Source organism: Hippocampus comes, unplaced genomic scaffold (genome assembly GCF_001891065.2).
Source record: "Hippocampus comes isolate QL1 unplaced genomic scaffold, H_comes_QL1_v1.1 scaffold68, whole genome shotgun sequence".
NCBI classification, from domain to species: Eukaryota; Metazoa; Chordata; class Actinopteri; order Syngnathiformes; family Syngnathidae; genus Hippocampus; species Hippocampus comes.
This window is the reverse complement of record NW_017805625.1, coordinates 2532808-2552866: the sequence shown is the minus strand read 5'-3', so window position 1 is coordinate 2552866 and position 20059 is coordinate 2532808. Positions and strand designations below refer to the sequence as shown.

Sequence of the window (20059 nt, the reverse complement as noted above, 5' to 3'; positions counted from 1 at the left end):
GAATTTGATACGTTAAATCTACAGTGTCACAAAAGAGAGAAAAGGCGATGGACATTTTTGAGATTTGGCAGTAAAAGCGATGTTAATGTACATCCATACACAAAAATGCACACACACACACACACACTACAAAATACTACTACTACTACTCAATAACATGCCAATAGTTTGTAATTTGTCAAATGTTAAATTGTTACAAAGGTGATTCATTGTAAATACATTATTTGGCCATGAAAAGCACAAATGCACTGTTGAATTGAATTGACTTGAATACAACTTTATTGTCAAATGTGCTGTACGTATGTGTAACATACAGCACAGATGAAATTTCTTCCCTCTCAACATAAAACAAGAGGAGCCGCTGCGGGTGTCCTGTTGGTATTTTATAGAAGAAAAGAACCGTTCAGATGTTTGTGGTGTCGCTAAAGGAAATAATTTGTTAGCATTAAAATCACAAAAAAATATTTTCACAGAAAGCTCATTTTCTGTGGTTTTGGGTGCAAAATAGACTATTTGAATTAAATTAATCCATGTTCTACTACTGATGACTAAATAACGGAACGTGGTGGAAACAGATTTTTTGTGATGATCGGAGATAGACGAATGTTTCATTTGGTAATTTCTGTGTTTACATTGTCATAAAACAAAATATTTGGTGAGCCTCGAAAGATCAGTCCATTGGTTGCCACTCATAAAGTTCTTTGTTGTTCTTTTAATGGCTGGCATTGAAAGGGGTAAAATGAGAAAGGCTGGCAGGGGTTCAGTAAAATGAACAGAATGTAAGAGTATAAGCAACACTTGCTGATCAGATCAAGTAGATGGGTATTTTCCTTTTTTCTGTGCTAGGGTGAATAGAATTCTTCCGGAGGTCTGTTTACCAGAGCAGAATTCCCTGGAAGCGCGCTCAGCGCTCACGTCACGTGACACGAGGAGTCACGTCTTTAAGAGTGGCTTGTTGTACAGCAGCACTCAGAACACGCCTCGACCAGCTCAGCGATCACTTCATATGGACACACGGTGAGTTCCAAAGTCTGTCTGTCAAGTTGTGTATCTACGTTGTGCTTTTAAAAGTGGTAAGCGTGTTAAATTTGAATGATCATGTTTGCGCAGGGGCCTCAGCATGTCTCCAAATGAAGATCTGGAGTGTGTGGTGTGTTTCCACCACTACTCACGCAGACAACGTGTCCCACGCCTGCTGCACTGCGGCCACACTTTCTGCGCCACTTGCCTGGAGAAACTGGCCAACGTAGACGGCGTGATCCGGACTATCTGCTGTCCCCTGTGCCGCTGGATCACCTGCACTCGGGCCAGCCTGACCCTGCCGGGGGCTTTGTGGGTCAACACCGAGATCTGGGATCAAATGGCAGAGAAAGAGCAGAAGAGGACGAGGGCAAGGGAACATTCAGTGGAGGATGTGGACAAGCGGCTCATCAGGCCAACTTTGTAAGTAGAAAAATCTTTTCAAACGTCATTGGGAAAGTTGTTGAAGCATTAATGCTAGATCAGCGCTTCTACAACTTTCTACACCAAGTGCACCTACAAAAAACAAAAAAAAAATTGCGCTGACCACCATCAGGACTAACTCAAAAATATAGTAGCATAGTAGGCCTAAGTGTTCATTAAAAACAAGACAGGTTTGATTCTTCAACAGATGCTTTAGTATCGGAAAATTAAAACTGATATTAAAAATTTAAAAATCCAGTTAAAATGAATTGCACATGTAAGTTACCAAAAACATTTTTAATACAACTTAACTGTATTTGGGCAGTAATTCTTTTGCATACAACTACAGAGTCACTGTGCTAGATGTGAAATCGTAAAATGTGATGACATCACTATTGGCACACATTTTTCAAATGAATCTGCCAACGTTGTTCTGACCGTGTGCACAAATGTCATACAGTTGTGGAAAGGAGTAGTGGAAAAACATACTAGTTCCTAGTAAGGCAATGGCTGTCCTACTCGTGTGCTCTAACCAAAAGCGAACCATTTACATCCAACGGGGGACGCACGTGAGTGTCGGGGGAACTAAACACATTTTTGTTCCATTAGTGCATGGAAGAAGTACTAGTGAAGGACAGAGCACAAACTACTACATCAGATATATCGAATAATCGCTTAAAACACCTTTCCAGATTGTGACGACTCATGTTGGGAGTTTAAAAATGAATTAAAACCTTTTTTTCTTTCTCTTTCTCCTTAGCTTGGATTCGAATCAAATTGCTCTCAAGTCTACGCTCCAAAAAATGTTCAACTGTCTCACCGTGCAAGAGCAGCAGTTGCAGGCCTGCTGATGTTTCCGTTGTCTTCTGGCGTTCATCTGGACCAAGCCAACGACACTATGGTTCCTTGTTGTATATATTTATGGATATATTGAACTTGCATATAGTTTTGGAGAAATTGAGTGGCTGTAAAAAAACACACACACACACATTTGAACTGTAAAGCTGTTTAGTCCTTTTTATTTATACATGTTTCCTATTTTATCATCATGCCTTTGTCGACCATCACAAAGTGAAATCACAGTGATGCAAGTGAATATTGCTCAGCCAGTTCACGAGACTGCACTTTTCTTTATGATACCTGAATGAAAATAAGATTATGAGAATTTCTTTCTCTCCTCTTTATCCATCTATCCATCCATTTTCCAATCCGCTTATCCTCACAAGGGTTGCGGGGGTGCTGGAGCCGTGGTGTCTTCGGGCAGTAGGTGGGGGACACCCTGAACCGGTTGCCAACCAATCGCAGGGCACACAGAAACGAACAACCAAACCAACCAATCGCAGGGCACACAGAGACAAACAACCAAATCACACCTCGGGAGAATTTTGAGTGTTCAGTCAGCCTGCCATGCATGTGTTTGGAATGTGGGAGGAAACCGGAGTACCCGGAGAAAACCCACGCAGGCACGGAGAGAACATGCAAACTCCACACAGGAAGGCCGGAGCTGGAATTGTACCTCTGCACTGTGAGGCACACGACCTCCTCTTTATTCATTTATTTATTTACTAATGATGGAAAACTATGAATGTGTTGGAGATTTATACTCCATACTTGGAGACTGAAGTGATGACAATGGGGAATTTACCCCAATTTATATTTATGACAAGCCGGTTGGAAAATCGGGATGCCTGACAGTACTCCTGTGCAATTTTCGATGTTCAATGTTAGTAAAAAATGCACTTTACGCTCATAGGAGACTTAAATCAACATACACATTTTATATCAGTTTCAAGGTGTGTTTTCATATTGATATCAGCATTCATTTTTTAAAATGTTGTTTTTCTTTTTCCATCTTTCTGGAACAAATAAACATGCAACAAGCACAGCTGACTTCATGTCTTCCTTCTGTTCACAAATTAATTGCAACTGAATCACCAGGGCCTCTGCTGGTTCCACTCAAATAGTGGACTCCATTTTGTTTTGTCATTGCAAAAATAATACGGAGGTCGCCGGTTGACACACATCTGTTGGGTGTACAGTATTGCCAGTGGTGTAGAGAGGATTTTTTTAAGTGGGTGTACGCGATTCTGGGATGTTCTATATATACATACAGAACATCAATCATAGGCTACAACACCAGTTGAACTAACGTTAAATTTAATGCTTTACGACTCCAAAATAATCACAGGCCAACGTTATTAAGCATAACTCGCATTAGAACAATGATCAACAAACATTTCAATAAAAATTGAATGTGGCGTCCAGTTCATCCTCTTGCATTTGCGCTGTATATTCTAAAACAGTGTTTCCCAACCTTTATTGAGCCAAGGCACATACCGGTAATTTATGTGTGGGGGGGGGGGGGGGGGGGGGGGGGGGGGGCGCCTCCCTGTCGAGCTTCCTTCAACCCCTGATCCCCTCCCTTTAAAACCACATCACTCTGTACGCCATTGCAACTTATATTTGGAACTCATTAACTCTGCATGTCATCCACTGCAGTATCTGACAGTCAGTGTCGTTTCCCTCAAACCGGAAGAGGAGTATGTCCACATGTCCACCGGTAGAGGGAAGCAAAGGGCCGACTGAGAGGTCCAATAGTGACTCCTAAAGAACGACCGTACCAGATTATTTGTCTACATTTTACAATGACATCATATTCCACATAAAAAATTGTGTTTCTATAAATAACATATATTTCTGTAAATTGCTATTTGTTATATGATTAAAATATACGTAAACGCAGCCTTGAGCGAGGACCGTTTGCATACCTGTCAACTCATACGGTTTAGCCATAGTTCATATGGATTTTGTGGTGAATCTTACGTATATGGCCAAATCGCACAAATCATACGGATTCTGAAAATTTCTGTTTTTTTGTTATTTTTTTGCGTGGCTTGACGTGTGTCAAGCTGGACACAGACGGATGTAACGGAGAATCCGGTTAGTTTTCAAAATAAAACATCTTTCGTATTCCGAAATAAATAAAACGGAATTAAGGCAAGTTCTTTCTGTGCGGCCCGGTACCAAATGCCCGGCGGCCCGGTACCGGTCCGCGGACCGGCGGTTGGGGACCCCTGTCCTAAAGAACGACCGTACCAGATTATTTGTCTACATTTTACAATGACATCATATTCCACATAAAAATTGGTGTTTCTATAAATAACATATCTTTTTGTAAATTGCTATTTGTTATATGATTAACATATACGTAAACGCCGCCTTGAGCGAGGACCGTTTGGACGAAACGTCAGCGCGTTGGCCGAATTGAAGGTGGCAGATCCGCAGTAACACTTCCTTTGTTCGTCCTTTGATTTGAAATATTAGACATATCTCTTATTTTGCAATAAAGCCGTGGTTCTCAAATTTGGGTAAATGGCTGCAGCACTGAAAGAGTTGGATCCTCGCTTACATGTGACTGTCTGTGGTCTGAAAGGGCAAAGTTTGCATATAAAAAGAGCCATTTAATAAATCACTCACGAAGGCTGCCGTGTGTTTTGATAACGTATTGAGTCCCGTCGCAGTGTTAATGGTACTCTTCAAAAGACCGTTTACAACCTCGACTTCCCTGGAAGAGCGCTTGTCTGTGTCACGTGACATAAACAAACAGTTGTGCCTCTAAAGCCAGTTTAAAAACCGCAGAAGCACTCAGAAAACCTCAGCCAACTCTCCACTACCTTCACAAGGCAACACCACTCTCATCTTACAAGTAAGTACTGTATGCTTCAAATGTATATTGTGTAAGTATTTTCCAGATGTTCTATGATTTTGCAATAATGCGCCATCACAACAGATTTGGAATGAAGCAACCAAAATGTCAAGTGTAGGATTACACCTGCAATTTACATGCTTTCACAAAAATATGCCAATAAGCATTCATAACTAACAACTTTTTTTTTAAATGCAGAGTGCGAAAGTCTCAAAAGTGACACGATTGTAAATTGGCAACTTTCACCATGTTTGACACATGACGTGTATGCATTGAATGGTGTGCTTTTCCTTTCATTCTAAATGCTTTTCTCTTGCATTCTCTCTGATGCAAGTTAACCTGGGATTGTGACACCTACTCTAGACTTTGGTTGCTTGTGTGAGCATTTCGGCCTCAGAAAAAATTGGGATAGTCTGGAAAAAAATGGTTGTGGAATCGAGCATTTCGGCCTCAGAAAAAATTGGGATAGTCTGTATAAAATGGTTGTGGAATAGCAAAATCATGAAATCTTTTTCGCTTGGCCAGATGGTTTTGTTGTTGCGGTGTAAGTGGAAAGCAACATAATTGTCATACACAGCTTGCCAAGTGTCGTCAGCATGTCTCCAAATGAAGATCTGGAGTGTCCAGTGTGTTTCCACGACTACTCACGAAGTCATCGGGTCCCACGCTTGCTGCACTGCAGTCACACCTTCTGCGCCCCTTGTTTGGAGAAACTGGCCATCGCCGACAACGTGATCCAAACAATCTGCTGCCCTCTGTGTCGCTGTGTCACCACCTTTCAAGCCAGCCTGGCCTTGCCCGAGGCATTGTGGGTAAACACCGAGATCTGGGATCGGATACCGGAGAAAGAGCCAAAAAAGAAGGGCATCAAGGGGGAATCTGTGAAAAGTTTGAACAAGCAGCTCATCAGGACAATGTTGTAAGTACAGAACGCGTCATTTGACATTATTTTTACTCTTGATGTCGGAGTGTCAAAATTAAGCTCTCCTTTTCTCTGTTTCTCATCAGCTCGGATTCAAATCACACTGCTTTCAAGTCCAAGCTACATAAAGTGTTCAACTGTTTTGTGATGGATGACGGACTATCTTGGGAGCCTGATGCTTTTGTTGTCATCTGACATTCATCTCAGTGCAACATTCCACATTGCGCACTCTGGGCACGCATTCTATACTTTGTATCAAAGTTGTGCTTTTTAAAAAAAAAATGCAATCACTGAACTGTTCAATAACCTGATTAAAGTGGTTTTTTTCGTACTTACAGCGCCCTCCATAATTATTGGTACTCTTGCATAAGATGTGTTACAAGCCTTAAAATAAATACAATTTTCCATTGCAATATCATGCTCCCACCCTGAAAAACGTAGAAATGGTTCACTCATCAGTTTTCAGGGGACAAAAAAACTGTTGAAGTATAGCAAATGTCTGCAGTCAGGACATTACGAACTTCCTTTAAGTTACACCAGCCTTTAAATTTGAGGATACTGAATATTTAAAATTGTTTACTCATGTAGTGGTTGATTTTTAACGCAACACGTTATTTATATTCAACGAGAAAGTCGTTAAATAATACCAAGCACATCCAAAGTGAATCGTTGCCGAAATAAAGCCAGGAAGTTGTATTATAATTCACAAGGAGCTTTTTATGAGCAGTAATAAAGGACTTCCAGAGAAGCGATAAGAGACACCTATGTGTGGTAAACGCCCGCCCACGTTTGAGTAGTTTAATGCTTGTTTGGACGCGGCATTGGTCCCGTTCACGTGCGCTTCTCTTCACCTGTAACCCACTCGCAATCCTCAGGCTGCCGTTGCATGAGCAGCAGAAGACGGTGACTTTCGCTTTGTTTATGTGGAATGATATGACGAGACCGGGGTTGTGTTCGTGGTGATTTTATTGCAAACAGTGATGGATTATTGAGCAGAAACATTTCCCTGAATTAGTTCTACAGAGTAGCATCTTTACCTACAAGAATAAGGTCAAATTACACTTAAATACTCAAGACATTACAACACAAAACAATGCAAACACAAACAGGGAAGGATCGCCTAAAAAGCTTTGAGAACCCCACAGTCGCCTGAAGGAAAACATCTCTCTTCTGCAACGTTTTGGCTAGATTCTTATTATTTTTTAAAACTCATTCCCATAAGAGCTTGTTACGCACCAGTGAGTAATCAACCAAAAGATATGCCAATATTCAGCAGTCAATGGGTACTGCAGCGAGTAAGCATCCCCAAGGGACAATTATTTTTTTTTATTTTTACAACAACAAAAAGACTGGCCTTACTTCAATCCATCAAAGAGGTCCTACACAACAGTGGCTAGCGGCCATGTCATTTAACAGGTGTGCCTATGACAATCGCGATTTATTTAATCTTTTAAAGAGAAACCGGATCTTTTTTTTTTTTCTTCAAACGATAAACCCAAAAAGCTTTTCATGTCATTTGTCAGCATGACGATCTCACTCATCGGGACTTCATAAATACATTCGGTTAAAAAGAAACGCAAAAAAAACAAAAACAAACTATTGCATGGTTTATCTGGCCTAAAACACTGTCACTACATAAACACACGATCACATGTGCACTTAAATTAACATGGAGCCATCACATTTGGGTCACCCTTCGCAGCTTAAACCCCCAACGTCATTGTGTTCCCACCGCACACAGACAAAACATAATTTAAACAGAGCAAAAGACATATTTGTGAGTCGACGGACGTGGGTCAAGTACAGTTATTGTTAGGTTGGCTAAAACACAGGGACTCACTGGATTAGTGTCAGCTAGTCCTCCACTAGCACAGGAAGCTGGCCTAAAAGGGTCATCGCAGCTTGTGACAGGAGCGGAATCTCTCTTCACACAAAGAAACAATGAACCGCAATTCCTAATATGAAGTGGATAAAATAAGGGTGTCAGATAATATTTCCTAAGGGAAAATAAATGGAAAGGACAAGCCTCGTGATGAAAAGCAGCAATCAGATTAAGTGACAGTCGTCCCTTGGTGGTGCTAAGTAAGCGAAATCAAGAATCTTATAGGTAGGGGTACTGTGCGAGGCGTCTGGGGCTCAACTGGTAGGCGCCGTACGCCTCCGCCCGCGGCGTCACACTCATGTAAGGAGAGGCCGCGGCGAATTGCTGCTGGTAGACCGCCGGCAGGCCGTGCAGCAGACTGCTGACGGAATCCTTGCGGCTGGCCGAGTCTCTCCTGGAGGACGAGGAAGAAGAGGAGGTGTATGTGGCTGCATAGGCGGAGGGGGAGTGTCCCGAGTGTCCGTGGCCTCCGTGCCCGGCGTGGCCTCCGTGGCCGCGGCCCAGCAGCTGCTCCATGACCTGAGAGGCGGATGAGAGGGCGGTGGAGGCCGGGTAGGTGTACAGGCCGGGCCCGGCGGCGGCCGAGACGGAGGCCAGGGCCGACACCTCGGGGAAGTTGTAGTGAGGAGCCGAGGCGGCCGCGGGGAAGGTCTGCTGCCGACGTATCGATGAGTCACCGTGGGACGCCCCTGTGCGCTCCTGAGATGAAGACACCAAGGGCTGCACCTTCACAACACACATTTCTGTCAGCATGGGATGCATTCCAAAATAAGACGATGATGAATGAGATAAGCAGATACCACTGCAATGCTTTTGTCGCTTTATGACACCGCGTCGTAAGATTTGCATCATGTGGCTGTGCTATGCGTCATTTGCAAAGGTGCCAGTCCATCGTCAATTACAATAAAAACACAAGTGAGATATAACCATTGAAACAGAGAAGTATATTTTTTATAGCCCGCCAACAATTACATCACTCTACGCTGCAGAACACAAGATGAGCGCGGCCGGCTTGCTGAAGAGAAAAGAAAAATACGGCAGGTTTGTTTCTATGCTGATCTGCTGGGAAAAAAAGTCTGTTGTGCAAAATAAGCGCTGACAACATCGCCTCGAGTTTCATGACATTACAGTAGACAAAAAAAAAACAAAAACCATAAGGCATTCAATATCTAATCTCAAAGTAGTGCTGCATTTCCAAGCATTCCCAGATGGTGGCTCTCCGGAGCATTCACAATAACGGTATTTCCACTGAAGGATACGTTTATTTAGCACTGTTAGTCAGAATCCTAAAAAGGATTAAACGACTGGCTAAATTGTTAGTCAAAGTAAATTTGCATATGGTAAATAGATATACAAAGTGTCAAAAAGAAGTGCGAAAACCTTCCTCAGTTCAACTTTGCTGCTCGGCACCAAGATGCCGGCAGACGGCGCGTGGCGGGGTAACCTCCAGAATAGCAGCGATTATGGCAGGTGAATTTGTGAGTGGTGAACCAGGAATAGGCGGTCGTACACTGTAGTGTTAAAAGTGCCTATGTGATATTTGCTGTCTCAACATAAAAGTGGCCCCCACCTGGCTGAGGTTTAAAGGGCGTGACTGGCTAAGCATCAGCCCATGTCGCTCCAGGCTCTCCCCCGAACTACTTGGCTGCTGATGGGACATTCTCTTGGGTTTCATGTAGTTCACTGGAATTGATGGAAAAAAAACAAAAAGTCACATGTGTGAACTACTGCCACTTTCAACGCCAAAACACCTTCAAGGGCGCGATGGCTCAGGAATGAGGACGCGTCTCACCAGTTTCTGGGCGGCTACGTGAAGTTGCTCCTCTCTCAGGCGCCTGAATTTTGACCGAAGGCGCCACCACGGCCAGAGACTTGGCCTGGCGAGACGAAACGGTGCCGGCTGCGTTGAGCGTGCGGGGATGCGGAGTCAGGGGGCTGGCAGTGGACGAGTCGGAGTCGTGCACAGTCACGCAGCTGATCACATTAGTGCGCTGGCCCAATGTAACACTGTGGTCAAAAGACAAACGGATTTCGGCCACGATCCACAAGGTTTTGCTGGGTAAACCGTTTTTTTGTCACGCGGTCATCAGATGCTCACCTGGCAGGGTGAAACTTGCGCTCATCTTCCGTGTCGGTGTCGCTGTGGATTGTTATGATGCTGACCGCCGGGCTGGGGGTGTCAGAGATGACGATGGGCTGCGACAAAGTGGCCATGAGGCTGGACGACGTCACGGCGTTGGTGCTGAGCATCGACGACGTGGTGGCCACACCCCTAAACGCAAGCATTGGAAGCAAAAAATAAGCTCCTTTGTACTAAAACCTACCAAACAGCAAATGTAAACATCAAATGTGGTTTCTTTCAAGACACTAGTTCATAATAATGGATGAGCTATGAGTCATTTGCAGTGATGATCCATATCGGTGGCCATATTTCACATTTCTTGGTCACCGACCTATTTCTGTTTTCTCCTCGCCTGGCCTTGACCTTTTTCCTCTCTTGCTGAGTTTTGGTTTGCGTTGTGCTCCTAAGCAGGGTTAGGGGGAAAAAAAACAAAACAAAATGAAAACATGAAAAGTGATAAATGCTGTGCATCAGAATCACAATGCGAATCAGATTATTTTTATGTTAAATGCATGCAACGGATGGCCATAGGAAAGAAAATGAATAAAATAAAAAGATGCATCCAAAAAATGCATTCATGTGTGTCAAATCATTCCTTCAAGACTTTTCAATTCTACATTCAATTAAATGCAAGACTAAATTGCCAATGTTATTCAAAGTGGCAACAGTATCAAAATGACATGCGTCTGCTCTTTCAAACCACATCACCATTTTGTTGGTGCCGCTATCACGACTCACTAAATTATATTTCTAAGAATGAAGCATTTTAACATTTGAGACTAATTCCATTAAGAATTTTTTTTTCACAATTTGTTAAAAGAGTGTGAGACATTTTTTTAAAGAGATTGATTTCATTTTAATGCTAATAAGGCAATTTTTAAAAATTATATTCATGATTTAAAAGGCCTTTTAAGATTTGCAGGAATCTCGTTCGTAACTCCTTTGAAATTGAACATATTCTAATTGAAGAAAATACTAAAAACTAGCCTGGGGTTGGGAGCAAAATTTGATTTCCAATTTCTATTGTTCCACCCCTTATTTTTCTCCCCTCCTGGGATTGCTTCATCTCTCCAGAAACCAAACTGGTCTTACAATTGGATTTTGCCTCGGAGAAAGTCACGTTTGTTATTTAGTGCCAGACATAATCTTTCTGATACAAACGTAATAAACAGTGGTCGAAATGAAGACTGCCTGGTGGACATACCTCCAGTTGTGTCCCTGCTGGGCAGTGGCATCAGAGTGATGGGAGTCCCGTGGTGACTCCGCAATATTTGTCTGGTGAGCAGAGCTGTGAATGGCTACGCCGGGGACCTGCTGCCATGATGACGGGATGAGGATTTGTTGAGTTCCGGTGGGCCAGGCCTGCTGGGAGAAACAGCCCGGAGAGTCGCATTTCAGTCCAGGATTTATCAGCGACCGATGGAAAAACGCCATGGCTTGAACAAGTCGGGCAAATGAGGCCATGCTGAGAAATAAACCCAAAGACTTCTCAAGGCAATCGAGCCAATCTCGGCTGCAGGCAAAGCACAGGATGTAAGCGAGCAACCTTTCCCAAGCCATTCCCTTATTTTATTTTATTTTTTTTAGCACGGCCCTGCAACAAAATCGACAAAATGAAATCATGCAAAGCACAAACACTGAAGCACTGGAAACAGACCAGGATGTGTAAAAAACGAAAACAAAACAAGTCACGGCGCCTGTTAAAGAAGAAACGGGAGTTAGTCGCTTTTGTTAACTGACAACAAACGGTCTGTCTGCAGCATGCCATATGTTGAGGGGCTGAAATAGAAAGTGTCAAGAGTGAAACCGGAGGGGATTTTGACGTGCACCATCCTGTGCTGAAACCAAAAAGGAGGACAGGACACGAGAAGCTGCAAGCAAAGCGCAGAGCAACTCGGCAACGCATGCGCTCCATGCCCTAAGCACACCTATGGGGAAAGAATGTCACAGTGTGAGAATGATGCGAGGAGAGAAAAAGGAGGAGTGAAAAGATCAGTCCTTTAACATACTGTGTTTACTCAAATGTGGATCTAAAAATCACAAATAAAATGTCAGCAGGTGGTACTCCAGGTGCAAGATCATCATCAGAGCACTTGACTCCACCGGCAATTTTCCTACAAATAAGCTAAATTGCAATAGAAATATTGAGCAGCTGTGCGTAGAACATGTAGGTTCTTATGCGATGCGTGTCATCGTGAAGACTGAGATTCAATGTGTGATGCGGAGACAGAGGGGAGAGCAAACCAATGAAACAAAAGTGGGAAAAGAGAGAGACACACGACGCCTTCATCGGTAGCAGGGAAGTGCGCGTCGTTCTTGGTGGTTCTTTACCAGCACCGTGGCTGTGTGCTCCAAGAGGGTGGGCCGACCCACCCCAGTACCTAGCCCCACGGGTAGAGAATACTGGGAGGCTATGCCTGACGCGGGTGGGTGCAGGGTGGCCACCATCAGGGGTGTACAGGAACCCTGGAGGACGTGAGGGCATAAGGGGAAGGCAAGGGTGAGAAAAGCAAAACGGGGCCGCCGTGTGATTCAGAGAGCAGATCAATCCAGCTGCACGCGCCATCCGGACACTCAAACTGCAATGTGCAGAAAAATCGGGTCTGTTTTTAGCTGAAAACCAGATCTGTGGCCAAATGAGGCTCGGCGCGGGACACGCCCAAAGTCCACAGTGGCGGTCACATCAGTTATGGAAACACAAAGTGGAATTAGTTGAGACGCAGGGAGAATCATCAGAACACTGAAGGCATATTCCTGACTTGACAACATCATTATCGGTCGAGATTTAAAAGAAGTCAAACCGCTTAATTTTGGGTTCATGAAGGACATGTGACCTTTGGAGGAGATGCGGGTGACACACGATGACGCAGCAGTCTACCAACTCCGGATGCAAGAATGCAAACTGAGTTTTTGTAAATCAACCCCCCCCAAACCTGCCATACCAGCACTTAATTGCCAGAAAACCACCCAACATAACTGAAAACAAGCCACAAAAGCTGATGAGTCAAATCTTCTATGATTTCTTCCAATAGGAGGATCAGACATCGGACATGAAAACGCCCGCCGAGCACTTACCTGCGTGAGCATGCTGGGCTGGATCTGCAGGGACTGGGCAGGCTGGTTCTGAGGTACGATAGGAACCGAGTTATCCATTCTCACGGGGAAACTGGAGCTCTTGCTTGATGACTGCAGCCCTGCACATCATTGCCACATAATGATACTGCGGAACGTCTCACAGAAGGACGTTTGATGCAGAAAATCATGTGTACAATCGCAATACAGTGGTGACTCGATTCACGAGTGACCCACGCAGCCATGGCTATTTGACCGTTACATTCTACTCCATTGCGATGTCAATTTGAAATCGATTACCGGTACCTGGATTGTTCAAGCCCAACACAAATAGTTGCAACTAATGCGGACAGTGAATACAAATCACAGGCATATATTCTATATTCTCTGGGAAAAATATTATTGCGGCTTTTGTTGTGATGGTCCTTTGTGCTTAAATCATGTCTGTATTACACTGCCCCCTGGTGGTCAAGGTGTGCACATCAGGAGGAGCACAGTGAATAACTGACAGGCATGATGCACAAATTGTTCTTTCCTGTTTTTAAAAAGTACAATACTGCCACTTTTCCTACTAAAAACACTTTTTTTGTGGCGTTTTTCTAGGGCTTAACGGCATTTCCATTCAGTTGAATGGACGATTCGTAACATGCGACTTCTGAGATACAAACGTGGCCACGGAACAAATTTGACTTAACAGTCAGGACACCAACTCTACATTATTATCCACAATTCTGTGTGCAATCCTTTACCTTGAATGGTGGAAGGTGGGCAAACAATCAGAGTCTGCTGGAAGGGTTCTGCCTGGCTACACAGCCCAGCAGGACGAGTTTGAATCGGAACACTCTGTTGAGTCAGACCGGGAATGTTGATGGTCGCCTGCTGGTACAACGCCGGCTGATAATTTAGTAAAGGCACCGCTCCCCCCGCAGAAGGCACCTGTTGGACATCCGCGAGTTAATACATTTTTACATGACTTGTTTACTCGAGAAGGTGCTGAGCTTGCCTGGTTATGCTGGTTGAGTTGGCTACTGAAGGTAACAGTCAGGTTTCCTGCCGCAGCGCTGGGGACGGCATTGGTGGAGTAGAGAGATTTGTTGCTGTCGTAGGTGCTGCGGCGCTTGCAGATCTCCATGTTCTGGAAGCACGACTTCACGCTGGGGAGTCACAACATTTCATTTTCTTTGAGGAAGCCGTCAAGAAACCGTCACCGCGAGCAAAGCAGATGTGTACTGGTCGGTGCCAGGGATGAAACATTTCCACAGGAGGCGGAGCATTTTTAGAAACTTTCCACTACATTCTCGTGGGCCGTTAAGATGGGGGGGGGGATTTTTGAAATATTCCAAACTGGAAATTTCCATGGGAATGATGGGATTGAACTTGTCAACCGAGGGTAATTTAATGAAAAGGCATTATATTCAAGCAAATGATTTGTTTTTACATAAACAGATGTCCATGCAAAATAATAAAATTAAAAAGCATGGCTTTCAACAGATAATTTTTTTAAAGCAGAAATTTAGTGTTTCAGATATTTGACTGCACAATCAATGTTGTGTTAAAGATTTTTCTTCAGCGATCCAACCTATTTAAAAATGAACAAAAATGCAGCCCCAGATCAAACGCAAAGCAATCTTACGTCTTATAAGATTGTCTTCCATGATTATTATTATTACGTCTGAGGTGCGCTGAGCCTTGGCTTTGTGTGCTTTTCCATCCGGGTCAAAACTAAAAACAATGCTTTTTTTTTTGTCCCGAAGCTTATCTTAAAGTCTTTTAAACATTTTAAAAACCAATGTCACTCTACTGTACGACCTTTTAGTCATTTAAAAAGGTTGCTTCTTCTTTCTTTACTTTTATTTTGAAACGTCTTTAAGAAAAAACTCGGTATGACAAACAGCAGAGCTTGGTCTCGATCCCCCGCGAATGTGAGGGATTTACTGAACGAGAAGGCGTACTTACTGAGAGCTGTGTGGATAATCCATGAGGTGGCTCATTGTGACGAAAGGGTGACCCAGTGTCTTGGTAGGCGTGATCCTCTTGTCAGCGTCGAGGCGGAGCATCCTCTTCAGGAGATCTATAAACTCTCGTCTGTCAGCTTTCTCAGCCAGCATGTCTGTCCCTTCCAAATGCGATGAAAGGTTGACCTAGGGAGGACAAAAAAATTGTTATAGCTCAATGCTCAGTTCTCTATGTAAATGGTAGTATATGACATACGATTTCCATGACAAGATTCCACCCCCCCTACAACAAAAAAAAAGCACCTGCATCATGTCATCCAAACAGTTGAAGATGTATTTTCGAGCTTCCTTGGATTTGATGCCCATCTCCATTTCGTGTTCTGATGGTGTCTGCAAAAAAGATGTGATCATGTTATTACTCTACATCTTTCACAACTCACATAACCGTCTGAATGAGCGATGCAGGTTTATTGACCTTCAGTCTCCAAAGTGGGTAACTCGAGTCCGGTCCTCGGTTGAAAAAGCGGCTGGTTTTCGTGCCTGCACTCAGTAGGTACTCAGCTGGCAGGCCTTGAGTCTGAGAAATGTAGCGGATCTGGGAAGGGGAAAAAAAAGGTATAATTTAATTGCGTGAGGGGAAAATACTGAAAATGTTTTCTTGTTTTCAGATTAGCTTGAACGGTGGCACGGACCTGATCGTACTCTGAGGCTCCGGGGTAGAGGGGCCAACCCAAAAAGAGCTCCGCAATCACACAGCCCAGAGACCACATGTCGATCGCCTCGCAGAACTGCAGACCTAAAATGATCTCAGGAGCCCTGAACAGCAAAGCAGAAGTTAGCGGGTCGAGCATCGTGACGTCACATACTGAAGGGTTTGTCGACATGCGATACCTGTAGTAGCGAGACTGCAAGTACGTTGAGCACACAGCCTTGGAAACGTGGCTTGCCGATCCAAAGTCAATGACCTTTACCCTGTACGGTTGCCTGAGGGGGTCCACTAGCATAATATTCTCAGGCTTGAGGTCCGCATGAATCAGTCCCAAGCTCTTGAGCTTCATCAGTGCCGTGGCCACCTAAACACATCAACATTAGTCTGGCTGTAAACTTCTTTTTTTCTTCCAAAGAGGGTTTGAGTGGGAGAACATCTGCATACCTGCTGTAGGATCGGTCTAATGTGCCGAAGCGGCAGCGGGCTGAACTTGCTGTGCTTGAGAAAGTCATACAGGTTCTGTTCGAGCATCTCAAACACCAAGCAAGTATGACCCTTGTGCTGGAAGCACTCATACGAGCGCACAAAGTTGTACTCGTCCGCATTCTCTGCGCTCAGCCTGTTCAGGATTCCCACCTGATTGGAGCAGGGGAAAAAAATTAACTCAAAGAAAATGAGTCTACATTTGTAGTGTATGCCATATGGAGGTGGAGATACAAAAATTGCAATGTATGCAGTACACGAGATGAGACGGTACCTCAATTTGTCCCTGGCGAGCATAGGAAGGATGGTTCTTTAGAATCTTAATTGCCACAATCTCATTTGTACCCCTCTTCCAGCACTTGGCCACCTGGCCAAAGGTGCCCCTCCCCAAGAACTCCAACACTTCGTAGCTGCAGGACACCGAGCAGAGGATCTCGTGCTGCACCAGCTGATAGTCGCCTTCCCCGTTGGAGCTACTGCTTTTGGTGGTTGGGGCCGAGTGAGGTATGGATTGGCCCGTGCCGCCTCCTCCGCCGCCGCCCGTACGAGTGGAGAACGTCGCTGCCGGGGCGGAGAGCTCCTCCAGAATTTGCACACTGCCACAGCCGCTCCCACTGCCCTCATTGGTCTCCTCCAACTTTCTCTTCTGCCCGTGCCGGTGTCCTCTCGTCTCCGAGGCCGTCTCCACATGAGCGTAGGAAGAGGATGTCGCGTGCTCGGCGACGCGCCGACTGGAACCCCGAGGAAGACTACCGGTGCTATCAGCCGCCCGAACCACCACTTGACCGCGAGAGCCCGGCGCTGTTGGGGGGAAGACCAGGGACGGTGCAAAGGGTGGGACGCCCATGGCCGGGGTAAAGGTATACGCAGACTGGCCGGCTATGGAGTTGTACGCTTCGGTAGTGGACACGTCCCAAACATTGTTCTCCACCTTCAGCTTCTTAACACGGCAAAAGGCACTGGAGGAGATGGATGGAGGCGAGAAAACTTGCAGCTGTGAGGTCATAGCTGAAAAAGAAACATCACGTTTTAAACACTGAAAGAAGCTAAGCCACATTACCGAATGTTTTCAAAACCAGGGGTCCTCGATTAAAATATATAAAATAGGCCATAAATACAGTGGTGCCTTGACTTAGCAGTTTAATTCAGACCAAAAACTCAGAACACTCATATCTCTAATCATCTTTCCCTGCTGAAATGAATGAAAATGCAATTAATAGTTTCCAGCCCCACAAAATCAAAATACATGTTTGTCATGTTTTTAAATAAGAAAAATAGTGTTCTGTCGTACTCTTCTTTATTTAAAAAAAACAACAACATAATGGAGTGTAAATAATTAAACAGTCTGTGCATCATGCTTTCATGCTTCCAAATGCCAGTAATTAAAAGAAAATGTTAAAAAATTTTAAAAAGCGTATCCAATGGAACCTTAAAACACTCCAGTCCCAATTTGAAATTAGCAATTTTAATATGATTATGCCACAAAGTTTGAGCAAGGAAATGATTATTTACTCAAGAGAAATTTTGCTTTGACATGCAAACAAATCATAGGGTGGCCAGCGTTTTGCAAAAGAGCCATCCCATTGAACTCTGACAATCAATCCAACACCATGACACATGACATTTCTTCTAGTTCCTCCTACAGATGCATTCTGACAAAACAAATGAATTAACATTTAAGCAACCAGAAGAACTGACAACACATCTGAAAAGATTAGCAAGAGAAATCCGAATACCAGTCATGACAAGAAGGCATTATGCATGACGTTGCCAAGTGACGTTTGAGACAAGGGCGTGACTCTGAAGATTCTACTTTCTGTAAAATGCTCATACGCAATAGGCTACAACCATGACAAAAAAATCTGCCGTTTCAAATAAACGACAACTGAAAAATGACGGATGACACACTAAGGCCGTTTTAAACGGCGTATACAAAGAAATGGTCCATGTGCGACTACTAAAGGGTGGCCTCGGAGACGATGGCAAATTTAGCGAATCATCCACATTGTGAACATCATCTTTTCCAGATTAAAACACATCGGCAGCATCAATGCTTCACACACACATGTGCCATCCGACATACATGAATTTCTGCGCACAGTCAATGTACAAATAGCACAGGATTAAACTGCCATAATGGAATCACGAAACCAGACTAGTGGCGCCGATTGAAAAAAAGATCCAAACGTTGGTACAGTGTGATTACGACAGATTTACAGCGTCAGTTGTTCGAGAATGCAGACTTTGCAGTTATATTGGGCCCTACATTTAAAGCACAGCCAGGATCACAAAACCTCCGACGATAATCACATCACCTACCGATGAAGAGATGGGTCTTTTCTTTCTTTTAACTCACAATTGTATCTCAGTCGAGCCTTGTGCGGATATTTGAGAGCAAATCAACAGGGCTTCGACATTGAACTCGTTAAGCTGCTAACCAACTAGCTTAACATAACTTTGGAGAGCGCAGACATTCGGTAAAGGGATTCAAATGAGCCTCCGAAACAAAATACAGATCTAAAATACATTACTGCAGCGATTCGGAATGTTGTTATGAAGGTGTACGTTACATACCGGGCGGTGTGTGCTCGCGCAGTCAGAAAAAGGCTTTGCCCAAGGCTTCAAGTCCCCACTGCGGCGATCCACTGGAGCGGCGATGCAAGTAGCAGTTGCTAACATGAGCGATCAGGCCTGCATTGTTTTCTCAGTCGAGGGAGCGCTTGACAGCCACACCGCACGCTACTGCTCCGAGTTTACGCGAGCAACAGCCGAACATCGCTTTATATTCTTCTATACAAATCTGCACTACTAAAATAAACACATCTGTCGTTTAAAATATTGGCTATAAGGTACTGTAAAACGCTCCGTCCGGAGGCAGAAAATCCCATTTCATACCGGAAAAAAACCCACGTCGTTATATCAGCTGCGAATTTATGTCATTTCCGGTTATTACCGTAATGTCCATAGTCGTAATAAAGATGGCAGATAAGTACTGACTATTAGGATGAAACAAACGTCTGAAAGATGATCTTGGATTGTAGCGTCATAATAAATATTGTTATAAATGACCACATTGCTCTAGAAACTGCCATATATCAGTTGGATAATCGTATTGAGTCGCAAGGACAAACGCATACATTTGATTTTACGGTAATACGAATTGACGTCATAGTCTTCCCAGTAATTTTCCTGTGGACCCTCCGCATCAGGGTCAGCTCAAAACCTTAACATTCAATATGAAACATTTCATTTGTCCAAAGAAGGGCGAAATAAGCAATTATTCATCACGTTATGTTGATGAAAAGGAATTTGAACAAAAAAATGCTTTAGCTCTTCTTTGAATGACCTGACCTATTTGTCCATTTGTTTTAAAAATGAAATGCCGCCCTCAAGAACAAAAGTTTGCCCACTTTATACTCATTAAATAATTGAATGAAATTGTTGACAAGCGTAATTCATTACAGTATAATTTTTTTCCTTATGTAAATGAAAATAGGAATATTTGAGGCCCTGTCATTTAAAAAAACTAAAGAAAAAACAAACAAACAGTTAACAAACAAATGCAGACAATCCATCAACTTCCACTTATTATGTTCAGGGTTGCACTTGATTCCAGGCGACAGGGAAACTACAATTGGTCTGGTTGCAACATTGCCAGTCACTCACACCAGCAATGAGTGGAACAGAACAACCATTACCTCTGCAGAATTTAGTTGGGATAACCACAACATTATTAAATCTATTTAATTGCTGCATGTTACTTTT

At 43.7% G+C, this 20059-nt stretch overlaps 3 protein-coding genes across 7 annotated transcripts; 2 read left to right on the top strand and 1 right to left on the bottom strand.

The window, feature by feature from the left end:
* The first annotated feature begins 841 nt into the window (after positions 1–841).
* On the top strand, positions 842–2419 carry LOC109522179 (RING finger protein 208-like). The gene is made up of 3 exons (XM_019880490.1): positions 842–1017; positions 1111–1443; positions 2204–2419. The coding sequence occupies exons 1-3, from the start codon at positions 1007–1009 to the stop codon at positions 2292–2294; spliced, it is 435 nt and encodes a 144-aa protein (XP_019736049.1). The 5' UTR covers positions 842–1006; the 3' UTR covers positions 2295–2419.
* Positions 2420–4936: 2517 nt separating this feature from the next.
* LOC109522517 (RING finger protein 208-like) lies at positions 4937–6337 on the top strand. Its single transcript, XM_019881164.1, has 3 exons — positions 4937–5149; positions 5727–6068; positions 6158–6337. The coding sequence occupies exons 2-3, from the start codon at positions 5746–5748 to the stop codon at positions 6264–6266; spliced, it is 432 nt and encodes a 143-aa protein (XP_019736723.1). The 5' UTR covers positions 4937–5149; positions 5727–5745; the 3' UTR covers positions 6267–6337.
* Positions 6338–7019: 682 nt separating this feature from the next.
* On the bottom strand, positions 7020–19221 carry LOC109522516 (homeodomain-interacting protein kinase 1-like). Of its 5 annotated transcripts, none has more exons than XM_019881159.1 (18): positions 18869–19221; positions 16569–17302; positions 16256–16447; positions 15994–16175; positions 15795–15918; positions 15578–15697; positions 15406–15492; positions 15104–15288; positions 14151–14301; positions 13897–14083; positions 13151–13269; positions 12407–12541; positions 11280–11437; positions 10407–10478; positions 10052–10225; positions 9746–9960; positions 9524–9636; positions 7020–8679 (listed from the first exon to the last, which is right to left on the bottom strand). In XM_019881159.1, the coding sequence occupies exons 2-18, from the start codon at positions 17298–17300 to the stop codon at positions 8173–8175; spliced, it is 3453 nt and encodes a 1150-aa protein (XP_019736718.1). In that variant the 5' UTR covers positions 17301–17302; positions 18869–19221; the 3' UTR covers positions 7020–8172. The 5 variants fall into 5 exon arrangements, with proteins under 5 accessions (XP_019736718.1, XP_019736717.1, XP_019736719.1 ...); XM_019881158.1 differs by having other exon boundaries at positions 11280–11440; positions 18869–19220; XM_019881163.1 differs by lacking the exon at positions 7020–8679 and adding an exon at positions 8699–9464 and having other exon boundaries at positions 11280–11440.
* Positions 19222–20059: the final 838 nt, after the last annotated feature.

Bases quoted from the DNA above. Each gene is read 5' to 3' on its own strand.
- LOC109522517 (XM_019881164.1), top strand. From the start codon at position 5,746: ATGTCTCCAAATGAAGATCTGGAGTGTCCAGTGTGTTTCCACGACTAC. The intron at 6,069-6,157 runs GTAAGTACAGAA...GTTTCTCATCAG, and splicing joins CAGCTCATCAGGACAATGTT to CTCGGATTCAAATCACACTG.
- LOC109522516 (XM_019881158.1), bottom strand. From the start codon at position 17,300: ATGACCTCACAGCTGCAAGTTTTCTCGCCTCCATCCATCTCCTCCAGT. The intron at 10,226-10,406 runs GTCGGTGACCAA...GCTTGCGTTTAG, and splicing joins CGAGGAGAAAACAGAAATAG to GGGTGTGGCCACCACGTCGT. The intron at 9,637-9,745 runs GTGAGACGCGTC...CATCAATTCCAG, and splicing joins ACGTAGCCGCCCAGAAACTG to TGAACTACATGAAACCCAAG.
- LOC109522179 (XM_019880490.1), top strand. The intron at 1,444-2,203 runs GTAAGTAGAAAA...CTTTCTCCTTAG, and splicing joins CGGCTCATCAGGCCAACTTT to CTTGGATTCGAATCAAATTG.